The following is a 13,449-nucleotide window of genomic DNA, read 5'->3' as shown; positions in this document are numbered from 1 at the left end:
GGATAATAAAACCACATCTTTCAACATTAATAATAAGGACCATTATTGTGTTAATTAATTAATGGATGTTGCACTCCACACATGCTTTTCAAGAGTTAGAGAAATGTGACAACTGTTTTTTCAGATCAGCCTCTTCAAGAACAAACCAGAAAAACAAAGACAAACGTACTACTAATTTTATAGCAGTAGTAAAAATCAGGCTTTCCACTTTCTTTTTTCTTCTTCTTTTTTGACTTTGCACCTAAAAAGGTCCTTACATTCCCCTTTTCAAGTACTTAAAAGGCTATTTTTTATTCCAATCTTACCAATTATTTGATAAAGACTCAATTTTTATATCATTTCTTGGGTACCCAAAAAGCCATTTCGATTCCAATCTCAACATTATTGGATAACGACTCAATTTTTGCTGTTAAATTCTCATTTCTTGAGTACCCAAAAGGCCATTTTGGTTTATAAAGACTCAATTTTTGCTGTTTGAATGTCATTTTTGAGTATCCATAAGGCCATTTTTTATTGCAATCTCACCATTATTTGATAAACACCCAATTTTTGTGGTTTAAATTCTCATTTCTTGAGTACCTTTTGGTTTCAATCTTACCAATATTGTATAAAGAATCAATTTTTACTGTTTAATTGTCATTTCTTGAGTACCCAAAAGGCCATTTTTGATTCAAATCTTACCAATATTGGATAAAGACTCAATCTTTGCTGTTTAAATGTCATTTCTTGAGTACCTAAATGGCTATTGGTCTAAATCCTTACCTTCTTTGATAAAGAAGTAATATTTCTGTGTAAATTTTTTGTCGGTATGGCAATTTATCTGCAAATGGGGTAGCAGAAGATCCAAAAATGTGCAGTAATTGAATGAATTCTTGTTGAACAAAAATTAGTGCAATGGAGTCAAGAATGGATCAGTATGAGATCATGGAACAGATTGGTCGTGGAGCATTTGGTGCAGCAATTCTAGTACATCATAAGCAGGAGAGAAAGAAGTAAAAAGCATAATATTTTTTTCCCTATCTGAATTTGAGCTTGTTTTGAATTTCTCTTTAGAGTGATTTGGTTTTGTAAAAAATTTGTTTATGGGTTTTATGGAATTGATAGGTATGTGTTAAAGAAGATTCGTTTGGCTAGACAGACAGAGAGATGTAGGAGATCTGCTCATCAAGAGGTACATTTTTGTTCCTTTTAATTGGTTAAGGATTTTACCTTTACCTCTTATCTCTTTGAGTTAGGGTTAGGTATGCGTACACTCTATTCTCCCAGTCCCCACTTGTGGGATCACACTGGCCCCACATGTGGGATTACACTGGATATGTTGTTGCAAGGATTTTACCTTCTTTCTATTAGAAAAGAGGTTGGGGTAGGTTGTGCGTATACTTTACCCTCCTCGGTCCCCATTTGTGGGATTATACTGGGTGTGTGTTTGTTGTAATAAGGATTTAACCTTTTGTCCTTTTGTTTCGATTTGAATTTACTAAATAAGGAGTCAGAGGGGTTTCTTACTCAAAGAAGGAAAGATTCTTTTAGCTTAATCTGTTGAGTGTAATGTCCTTCTTTCCCAAATTTTTAAATGTGCATATGATTAGCTATTTTTGAGTTTGACTTCCACTTCTGGGTTTTTTCCTTTGATTTCATTCTAAGTTTGTTCTTTTTTAGTATGCTTTTTCATGTGTTCTTTAGTATTTTGTGTTAGTTTTAACTCCTGTTGTGTCATTTTATCAAACTGTTTCGTAATGCTTTTGCTTAAGCAGAGGGTCCATCGGAAACACTATGCTTCCCGGACCCCACTTGTGGGATTTAACTGACTATTCATTGAATGCTTAAGGAGGTTATTTGAGAACCATAGAATCGCTAGATGTCCCAGATTCTGATTTTCTTCAAATCTTCTCTTGCTATGACAGCCCGTTAATTGTAACTGATATCAGTCTATAGAGATTCTTGATTGGAAATTCATTTTGTTCTTGGAAATATAAGGGGAACTTCACAAAGAATACTTTGCTCTAATCCATATCAAGATTCTGAAATCTTTTCAAGATACATTACATGTTTGTCAATTGCATGAATATTTTTTTATCTGATAGTGACTTCATTTTGCGTCTTAGTGTTTGGGGAAGTATGGCTTTTCTCTGAGCATGATGCTAGTTGCACAAAATGAATCGATACTTAAGATTTTTTCATGAACATTATCCAAATTTTGTTGTGCAGATGGCGTTGATTGCACGGATTCAACACCCATTTATTGTTGAGTTCAAGGAAGCATGGGTAGAGAAGGTGAAAGGCGTGAAGTTTTGGCCACTGTGGACTTACTCTTCTCTGTGCTGATTGTAACTATTTTGCTCTTTGTGTTAATCGTAATGCAGGGTTGCTATGTTTGCATTGTTACTGGCTACTGCGAAGGTGGCGATATGTAAGTTTCTTAAACAACTGAAGTCATGTTGATTTAATTTTCTATTATTATTGCTTTAACTGCTAAACAAGGGTTAAGTCTTTGTTTCCGCCTTTAATGAAACATTTTTTTATAGGGCTGAACTGATGAAGAAAGCAAATGGACAATATTTTCCAGAAGAGGTATGTTGATAGATTATTAGGCTTATTATTAGATTGAGACATGTTTGTTCTATTTTTAGATTGTAGATCATGGGCATGGCCAAAAGGGTTTATAGCAATTAGAAATTAGTCAACTTACAAGTCGAATTGTTCACTTCTTAGGTGGTACTCTATGATTTATCTATAAACTTCAATTACTCGTTATTTTTGTTTGTTGACCATTCAAGTAAATGTTTGCAGAAACTTCTGAAGTGGTTCACTCAACTACTGCTGGCGGTAGAATATCTGCATTCAAATTATGTGCTGCACCGTGACCTTAAAGTATGTAATTTAATATTTGTTAATATGTTTGTGTGTACTGTTCTCTCTTAATTTTCTAAGGTAATTTTACGATTGTTCTGGCAGTGCTCAAATATCTTTCTAACCAAGGAACAAGATGTTCGCCTTGGTAAGTTCATGCAGGTGTTTTTCACTGAAATTGAGATGAATGCGATTCTGATTTTGACAATACTTTTTGTTGCAGGGGATTTTGGGCTTGCAAAAACATTGAAGGCAGATGACTTGGCTTCTTCTGTATGTGTCTGATACATACGGCCTTTTAAATTGCTGTCTAATTTTGATGTACTGTCCTATGAAGTGCAAAAATTTGCACTAACCTGGTATGGAAATTATTGGAGTTTCTGATAGGGATGCTCACTTTAGTTTGCACTTGTAGCAAAGTACAGAAACCTGATGGGGTGACATTCTCAATTGTTTATAATATGACATTGAAGGTTGAATAGATATTTAGGTGATAGCTACTTTTAGCTAATTATTTTCAGTATAAATATTAGTTAGTTAGTGATCTAAAATAAAAACAGGCACAAACGTAAGCGTTGACATATTATATATAATTATATATATGTTGTTGCTCCACACTTGGTGGGAATATACTGGTTATGTTGTTGTTGCTAACCTACAGACACAATACTACACCAACTTTTGACCAACTTTTGGTTTGTCTTGACTCAAGTCTTGTCCATATCTTGGAAGCTTAAAATTCCAATTTGACTTTTTAGATCCCGAAAAGGGAATTTGGTACTTGCTTTAGGGTACATTCAGGAGTGGTTCCGGTGATAAAGCAATATTAAAAATATTAGGACATTGTCAGTATTATTTTTTGGAGGAAGATATGAGCTTGACGATGATATAGGACATTGTCAGTGGTGTAGTCCTGGAATATGTTGCTCGGGCTCTCCAAAATTGTTGCTACACCCGTTCGGATTCTCCAAATGCATTACTTTCGAAGTATCCAATGCGCACCCATCTGACATTTTTGAAGAGTCCGAGCAACATTGCATGCAAATGCCTAAAAAAGATTTGGAAGTTTGTTTTAAACATTTTTGCACTGAAAAGAGAAAGCAAACGAAGGATGCAAGTCGACCCCCACCCCAAGTTCAAATAAAGGATAAAACATGAAAAGAAAAATGAAATTCATTTACAAGAAGTAGTCATGCAATACCTGATCAAAATGAAGTAGTAATAGCATAACTAAGCATGAAAGGGATTATTTAGGATGCTGATATCGTCTCATTAAATATTCCAGGTAGTTGGAACGCCCAATTACATGTGCCCGGAACTTCTCGCAGATATTCCTTATGGTTTCAAGTCAGATATTTGGTCCCTAGGTATGCAGCTTTCTTTACCTTGTATTCTCCATCAAAGTGGTGCATTAACATCAAGCAATGCTATTTGACAATGGTGTCACATTGAAGTACCACATGCGCATTTATTTGCAATTTTGTGGGAAGATACCGACATCTATATGTCATCTGACGTTATGAGCAATCATTTCTTCACCAGGCTGCTGTATGTATGAAATGGCTGCTTATCGACCTGCATTTAAAGCATTTGTAAGATTTTCTTCTCATCTCTATTTCTTCTATTATCATGGCAAATCCTGGGGTCTTTAATTAGAAAGAAATTGAGCTAACCCATTTGTTATTTGGATAATTTCACACGTGGACCACAAATACTAGTGGGACTGCATGTTTTAGAGACGGGAAAACACTCGCAATATGGTGTATTTTTCTTATTGAAGCAAATGAGTGGAAATCGCGTCCATGCATTTTTCCTTGTATCTGTCTTCCTTTTAAGTTTTGATTGGGCTGAAAGTGGTATTTTATCACAATTCAGGACATGGCGGGGTTGATAAGCAAGATTAACAGATCATCTATTGGGCCTCTTCCATCTTGTTATTCTCCATCCTTGTAAGTCTGGCATTTGTTCGTATCACTGCAAGCATAATTTACGTTTTGGCTAAGATTTTGTTAGTCTTGATCCTTATTATTGTAAGTCAAGAGAATCATTTAAAATATTTGCAAATCTGATATAATTAAACAAAAGGGCCCTCTAAGCTGTCAGAGAGTGGATACTGTTATTTATTTACTTATTTTAGGTTTGCAATACTCTCTTGGGTAGTTTTGGTTATTTTCCTGTGGATACCCGCCGTCTAGTCATGGCTCGAGAGACAATTATCTTGTTATATTGTTTTATTTACTGTTAATGGTCTGCAGTATTCTATCTTCTTTTTCCTACGATTTTTTTTTACGATTGGTTTATGATGGTATCAAATTTAATCACTATGGCCTATATAGTCCTATTATATAGAAAAAAGTTATAAAAATAAAATAAAATAAATAACTATAATACAGAGGAATATCAGATTGTGTATACTTTTTCAATCATCAAGTTTTTGGTGGAGTATTACAACCTTTCACCTTTAATTCAATTTTTCTCAGTGTTCTTGTTTTGACTTTCTCCTGTTACACTTGGGACAGAATGTAAGTTTAGTATATTCTCTAGGATGATGTTCTTTACTCCCAATAGTGAATGTATTCAATCCAAATGTATTCGTCCAATTAGCGTCTACTTTGGAAACAGCCTCTCTACCCCTACCTTAAGGTCAGCGTGCGTCCTAACCTCCCCAGACCCCACTTGTCTGATTACACTGGGTATGTTTTTGTTGTCGTGTCTACTTCAGTTACTTCAGTTATCGTGGCAGTGAATTTCCAAAACTTATGGCTTTTCGTCTCTTACCGAAGCATGTTAAGTCCTCGTTCCCTTCCAGTTTGGATGACAGGGTAAATTGTGGAGTTTCTGTTTACCATGTTCCATGTTTCAATTGAAAGACAAATCAAACTCCTTGTTGGCTTTTTGAGTTTTGACTTCGTGCTATTCCTTCTTCTTTTATTGGATTTTTGTAGCAAAAGCAAGCAATCTGATTTAATTTCAGTTGGTGGTTGATTATTCATAAACATATAATAACCCATATAAAAGTAATTATTGGATAAAAAGCTTATGTGTGACACTACGTCAATCCACAGATGATCTTCTTAAGCAGTTGTTTCAATTATCAATTATCTCAGTCCCAGTCTTGATATTCATACGCTTTTCTTCTGTTATATATTGTTTTTCACAGGAAAACACTTATTAAAGGCATGCTAAGAAAGAATCCTGAGCATCGTCCTAGTGTAAGCTTACCAAGACTTGTTCTCACTCTACTTTTGTGTCAGATTAATAATTCAGTCATTTGACAACAACCTTTCCAGGCTTCCGAGATCCTGAAGCACCCATATTTGCGTCCATATCTTGAGCAATACCGACCATCCTTTATTACTCATGTTGCAAGCTATCCCGAAAAACCTCTCAGTACTGGCCGCGACTCAAGAAAGCATATGGCAGAAAGCCAAAGTAGTACCAGTTCTTGTAGTGATAAAGATAGTTTGAAGTCAAAGGAGAAAAACATCCAAAGCAGGGATTATAGGGGCACTGATGTAGATGTTGCATTTGTTGATGATGATATTGACTTTAGGCAACTTCATTCCTTTGACGAAAATCATGAAGATGATACCTTTCCTGAAGACACAGATGACTTTGAATCTAAGAACATTATTGATGACGAGAGGAAATGTGACGCAGAAGCTAAGCGACCTAGAGCAATAAAAAATATTATGTTGGCTGTGAAAGAAGAAAAAATGAGAGAGCATAGTTCCCCAATGAGAGGCAACCGAGCGAAGGTTGGTGCACAGAAAGCTAACATTGAAGCATTACCAAAGGTCCCAAAACCAAGTTCAGTTGCTCCTTCTAAACCCGATGCAGAGATTCCATCTCCCGGATCAACAAAGGCTTCAAGGAATCACGGAATGCATGCTTTGAAGCATCAGGTAAATTAGCTATCTAAACATCTTATCTCCAGTAGTATTTTCATATTGGTTTGTATGTGTAATTTTTAGTGCGACTTTCCTTGCAGATGCCTGTCATAGAGTCCAGTCCCAGGACTAAACCTAGACGTGAGGGTATCCCCTCGTCTGGTCCTTCAAAGTATGTTGCTGAAGATGGATTTCCTGCAAAGCCAAGATTGCGAACACCTCCTAACTTTACTAGACGACCATCATTCCCCAGAAGGATGAAGCAAGAGGAGCATGATGCCTCAAATACTCCTAACAATAATGTTAAGTCTGGTCACAGTGACAATTCTCCATGTCTTGAAAGGGTTCCTGATTCTACTCCTGATGGCTGCCATACACATGCTACAAAGAATTGTGTACAACATTCTCGAAGAGTTTCATTTGGAGCTTCAAAAGAAACACAAGCAGAAAGTAGCGTTTCTGCTTCTTCTTCTGTATCAATTCAAGGATTTGAACTTTGTGACGATGCAACAACTCCTTTTATAAATTTGACAGAGCAGATGCTCCAAGGTCATGAAAGAGCTACTGAGACTGAAACCACAAGATCAAGGCCCTCCTGGTCAACCACTAACTCGTCTCACTCGGAGATTGCTTTTAGTATAGAGGAAACCCATGATAATAAGAATTCTGAGCCAAGCTCCATCAGAAAGTATGACGAGCAGCACATTGTGGATGTTGGTGCTTGCAATGAGAAATCAAATTCAACTGTGGCCACTGGCAGTGCCCTCCCTTGCTCCAAGGAAATGGCGGTCTTTGAAGATCAGTCTACAACTTGCAGACTTGATGTTATGACTGATCATTTGCCTCTATCAGACCCCACTTCAACATCATCAGGGGACGATAAGTTTATGGTGAAGTTATCCTCAACAACAGAAATTGCCTCTCCCATTGCTCCTCCCGCTTCATTTAGCCAAACTAGTCTGCCACACTCAGACATCACTTCAAAATCCGATGATGATGACAAGTTTATTACAATGGAGCTCTTGTGCACTCCCACTGAAAGTACTACTCCTTCACTCCCTACTTTGTCACCTGCTCTAAATAATCTATTGTCAGAGAAGGGAATTGCTCCAAAAACAGCTCCATCTCAGCTTACACCAGCTTCTGATGACGTCATACATGTCATACGACATAGTAGTTTCCGAGTGGGTAGTGAGCAGCCTGTGATGGACACAGTGGAGAGAAATGTTGACGTTGGGAAATTGATAAATGTGGTAAGGGATGAAGTTGTTAATGACAGTGTAGGTGCTGTGGGGGCTCCAAGTGCTGCTACTTCTCCTGGACCAGTGATTCTTAAATCCAATATCCTTGATGGTGTCCATAATAAGAAGATTGATGTAAGAAACCACAGCAGTCCTACTTCTTCAGTACAACGATTAGGTTCTCCAGAACCGGCTGCAGAGGAGGAAAGGACAATAAAGGAAACGTTGGATGTCAAGTCTTTTAGACAGAGAGCAGATGCACTTGAAGGTCTACTAGAATTATCTGCTGACTTGCTGGAGCAAGACAGATTAGAAGAGCTTGCTGTTGTTCTAAAACCATTCGGAAAGAACAAGGTCTCACCGAGGGAGACAGCTATCTGGTTGGCCAAGAGTATGAAAGGAATGATGCTTGAAGATTCTGCACGAAATTCATGATCCACTATGCAGATTTGTATTTGCAAGTACTTGTTTTATAGTGTTGCTCACTCACTTGTTCATCTTTTTCATTTTTTTTCGTCGTTCAACTTCCTATTGAATTCAGGAAGAGAAGCAGTTAAAAGAGGTGCTTAACTTCCTATTTCACATTAGTGTGTATGTAATTCATTTACTTTAGTAATTGTAAATAGATGAATAGAAACTTGAATAAATCTTTGATCTGCAAGTGTAAGGATATTTGATGTTGTACACAATTACAACTCTTGAGAAATGCCATAATTCCTTCCCAACTTCCATTACCTATAATCAAATATTGGTACTAACAAATTATACCATGTTTTGTACAGAAAAAAATAACTTGGGAGTCTTGATTTTGTGAAATCAACAAATCCAAGGTTGATTTATGATAAATACTTGCACTCAATGTTTATATATCATATTACCCGTATACGTACCTGCGCGATGCGCGGATGATATTAAAGTAATATTTAATTATCATTTCATATTGAAATGTTTTTCTTGAACATATTAAATCATATTATCTTAAAAAAATTATCATATTGTTTCTGCGCGGATGATATTAAAGTAATATTTTTAATTATCATTTCATATTGAAATGTTTTTCTTAAACATATTAAATCATATTATCTTAAAAAAATTATCATATTGTTTCTTAATAAAAATATGAAAAAGAAAAATTCTACTCCCCACACATCCCTACCCCACCTCCACTTCTACCTCCATCTCCACCCCAACCACACGCCTCCACCTCCCACCCCCAATCCCCCTCCCCACATCTAATCAAATCTATACGAAAAATAATCATACAATTGTAAAATAAATTTTTATGTTTCATAATTTTTTTATATTATTCATATTTTAAATCTATTAGATTGTTAAGTACCTACCCAACCCCATTCCCTTTCCTTCTGCACCTCTAACTAAATTTTATATGATTAAAAATAATATGTAATGGTAAAAAAGTTTTATTTCTTGTTTTTCTTGATTGTATTGTTTACAATTTAAATATTTGAAATTGTCTAAATATTTAAATTTTTATTCTATTGTTCCTTCATCTTTTCCATTTAAAATTTATAAATAATATTATGCGTGATCTAATTACTTCATTATATTTTCAAAATTAATTCAAATTTCCTCCCCCTCCGGTGATGAGAAGGACATTTTTGTCAAAAAGTACAACTCTTCTCTCATATTTTTCAAAATTTTGAAATGTCACTTTCTCAAAATTAATATAATATTTTTATTCTTTTTTCTTATACATTACAATTCCATAATGATATTTGTACTTGTTGTCACCCCCTTTTTTCGCCCGAAGGGTTCGAGTCTAAGGATTTTTTCAATTAAAGTGACGGTTTTGAATAGGGATTATTTTATTTATAGAGTCGCCACTTGAAATTGAGTTATGGTATTTCAAATCACCTTTTTGAATCCCTAATCAAAAGGAAATGACTCTTTTTACTGGTCTGCGAAAACAAAAGACCGGGTAAGGAATTCTGTTGATCGAGGGGAAGGTGTGAGGCACCCCTTGAATCCCTTCGTTCAAGCATGGTCGCTTTATTGACTAATCTTGACTTAAACTATTTTGATAAATTATGTTTGGGCCTAGATTCACTCATTTTCAATATTTAAAATCTGCCTATAACTCTTGTATTAAACTAGTGAAAAATTAATTTTAAGACGATCTTTGTCGAAGTGCAATATTGCATCCTCGAATTATTTTTAAAAAGTCTTAAAAAAAAATACGTACGCCGCATTCTTAATTGAGACGAAAATTTTAAACGTGCTTAAAGCTCATCTAACGTTAAAGGCATTTATTCGTCTCTGATAAACTCTCGAAACAATTTTCTTATCCATTTTTTATCCTATTTTTACTTTTCTTTTAAATTTTTGTGACGAGTCTTGAATTAATCCGCAACTCGATTGCTACCTTACAAATGGGTTTTTTCTCTCTTTTCTTTTTCTTACCGAATATGACGGGCCTTGAATAAGTCCGCAACCCATTCTATTTTATCTACGTTAATAACTAATTTGTGATTTTAATATAATCTAGAATTAAAAGCATTCCAACAACAGTAGAAGAAACTAACAGTAGTATAAAGCAAATTGAAAATGCATGGTTCCCTATTAACTAAAAGAAAATAGACATATGACGAAACCCTTAATCATCCATGTTGAGTAAATTACACATGAAACAGTGATCGAAGCAATTTTATTTAAAAAAAATAATCAATTACATTAGCTTAATGTCAATCAACTATAAAATGAAATCCGAATTCATAATAAACTTACAAAAAAACTAAATACATAAATAAATAAAATAAAGCAACATTGTATGAACAAGCTTATGCACTATTATAATCTTTTATTATCCAAACAACTTATAAACACAAATAATAACTACTAATTCCAACCTCAAAAAAAAAGTCATACTCATTATTGTTAAGAACGATATGTGTAGAAAACTTTTTCATACACAATTCTATTTTTAACATATATATTTAATAACATAAAAAAAATCTAACTAAATTTAACTATACAATTTTATTTTACAATATCATTATTTACTTTTAACTTTCAACAAGTACTAATTTAGAGATAATAGATAAATATGACTTCTAGCTAGAAGCACATGCACACCCTAACAGAATTTAAAGCCAATGATATTCCACATGAATAAAATACCCAAAGAAAAAAAAAATCAAAAAAAAAGGAGTTTACATAATACGGTACAAAAATCAAAACAAAATAAAGATGATAATTTCAAAGATGGAACTTCAGAATTAATTTGTTATTTTGAGTTCATCCTTATTTTAATTTCAAATAATGAATTTGAACTAACTTTGAGAATAAAATGAAGTAATTAGATAATACGCTTCAGAAATTTCAAACAGAATAGATGTGAATAAAGAGACAAAAACTTAAAAAATAGAAAATCAATATCAATGATTTAATTTCTTTTAATTATGAACAACATAACAACAAAAATATAAGCTATATTTTTTTTTATAATTACGTGATCATTTTTATTCGTATAAATTTGGTTAAAGATAGACATTTGAGAAAGTGATATTGAAGAAACTCGATAAAATGATCCTTAAAGGAGAAGGATTATTTTTCTGTATTTTGATTAGATAAACTACACATATTTTAAACACTATTCATAATTCTTCAATTATGATTGGATAAAATATTTCAATTTTTAATTAGCAAGAAGAATTGGATAAATCATTTCAATTTTCAATTAGCAAGAAGACGTTAGCATGTGAATTTATCATGCTCAAAAGTAGATTGAGCACACAACTACTGTAAATTAGCTTAATAAAAATCAATGATATGGGTCAGCATATATAATTTAGCTCGATATTATATGAAGCATTAATAAAACATCATATTCCCTACACAAATTTCACTATTTTTTTCTTCTCAAATTTTATTTTTAATTTTTTGTTGGGGGATTTTTTTAATATGTATATTAAATAGCTCAATAATAAATCATCCATTAGAAAGAAAAATAGCTCAAACATCCATCAGAAAGAAGTTATTAACGTCATTATTTAAATTCTTGATTTTTCTCCACACTCCTCACTTCTTTTGCAGATTTAAGCATGTTGGCCTGTATCATAGAATAATGCATTTGTTAATGTCAACAGTTAACAGTAACGTATAATATATACATAGTATTAATTAAAAATATATCAATATATTTTGAGAAAATAAGAAAATAATTAATTAACCTAATCTTCGGCGATTTCAACAACAAAGTTATTAACAATAACCAAAGACAATTCCTTGACAACAAGAAATATTGAGACAAATATAAAAAATTCTAATTGCTCTTATTTTTTATTGTTTTAAAGAATTTCTATGAAATCTCACTTTTTCTTGAAGATTTTTGCCACATATCCTCCTGGCATGACTTGAGCATCAATTTGTATGCCTTCTTTTTAAATTCAAAAGATTTTCGTTAAAATTCTTGAATGTTGAATGACATAAAGGGGTTATTAGTATCTAATCCCATAGGATTCTTTTGCATGTCTTTTTTAAGTAAAAGATAACTCTAGTTACAAAAATTTAAAATTAACCCCACTAATTAAGAAAAATAATCAAAATGACACTAAAAAATAATTTAAAGAAATAAATATTTTACCATCACAAGAGACAAAGATTACCTTATAGTTACTACAGAAAAGAAGTAAGAAAGAAAATTATTTACTTTGCGGACCTTGAACATTAATGGAGAAAGCTAAAGACGACATATCTTTTTTTGCATATAAAAAAAGTGTTAGATCAAAAACAGTTTTAAATAAATGAAGAGCATATAGAATGCAGTAAATAAATTTATGAATAAAACTAAATACACACATATATATATATATATAATTAGAAGTGTGAAGACCCTTACAAAAGTAATTTGAACTTTTTGTCATTCATTAAAAGACTCTTCTTTAGACAAAACTATTTTTTCACTATTCTTTAATTATTATTTAATTATTTTTATTATATTAACCTAGACTCATAAAATATATGGGACTCCTAAAATATATGGAAGGAGAATCAATTAATATTTTTTCTTATACTGATCAATTAGAAAAAATACTCCTAAAATGGGATAGATGTAATAAATATACCATATATAGTGAGTGTCTACTTTATCATATATAGTGAATGCCTACTTTACCATATATTGTGTATGTCTATTTATGGAAAAGTTACAAACTCCAAGGTTAGCTTTCCCCTACAAAATAAAGGGGTTTTACTTCATTGTAATTTATCCCATCAAGACATCCCTCAAGAGAAGAAATAAAAATTACTCTCTCTATTCTCTCTAGTCTTCTTCTTTGTTCTTTATTATTTTATAACACGTTATCAGCATGAGACTCTGCCAAATAAAGTGAGATAATAAATCTAAAGGTAAGGTTAGTAATTGCTTATGTTATTTATCTTTTGCAACTAATGATATAATTATTGTTGAATTTGAGGAAAAATAATTGGTTTGGAACCATTTACGTTTT

At 33.0% G+C, this 13,449-nt stretch overlaps 1 protein-coding gene across 1 annotated transcript; it reads left to right on the top strand.

Moving 5' to 3' along the window:
- Positions 1 to 37: 37 nt before the first annotated feature.
- LOC107875999 (serine/threonine-protein kinase Nek5) lies at positions 38 to 8,715 on the top strand. Its single transcript, XM_016722951.2, has 14 exons — positions 38 to 992; positions 1,105 to 1,171; positions 2,209 to 2,274; positions 2,364 to 2,410; positions 2,526 to 2,571; positions 2,791 to 2,871; positions 2,956 to 2,998; positions 3,074 to 3,123; positions 4,136 to 4,217; positions 4,393 to 4,442; positions 4,726 to 4,799; positions 6,011 to 6,062; positions 6,141 to 6,755; positions 6,842 to 8,715. Exons 1-14 carry the CDS (start codon positions 895 to 897, stop codon positions 8,414 to 8,416), a joined length of 2,946 nt encoding a protein of 981 aa, XP_016578437.1. The 5' UTR covers positions 38 to 894; the 3' UTR covers positions 8,417 to 8,715.
- Positions 8,716 to 13,449: the final 4,734 nt, after the last annotated feature.

This window comes from Capsicum annuum, chromosome 1 (assembly GCF_002878395.1).
Source record: "Capsicum annuum cultivar UCD-10X-F1 chromosome 1, UCD10Xv1.1, whole genome shotgun sequence".
Lineage (NCBI taxonomy): Eukaryota > Viridiplantae > Streptophyta > Magnoliopsida > Solanales > Solanaceae > Capsicum > Capsicum annuum.
The sequence above is the reverse complement of the archived record's forward strand: the minus strand, read 5'-3'. Positions and strand labels throughout refer to the sequence as shown.

Bases quoted from the DNA above. Each gene is read 5' to 3' on its own strand.
- LOC107875999 (XM_016722951.2), top strand. From the start codon at position 895: ATGGAGTCAAGAATGGATCAGTATGAGATCATGGAACAGATTGGTCGT. The intron at 2,275-2,363 runs GTGAAAGGCGTG...ATCGTAATGCAG, and splicing joins AGGAAGCATGGGTAGAGAAG to GGTTGCTATGTTTGCATTGT. The intron at 4,800-6,010 runs GTAAGTCTGGCA...TGTTTTTCACAG, and splicing joins TCTTGTTATTCTCCATCCTT to GAAAACACTTATTAAAGGCA.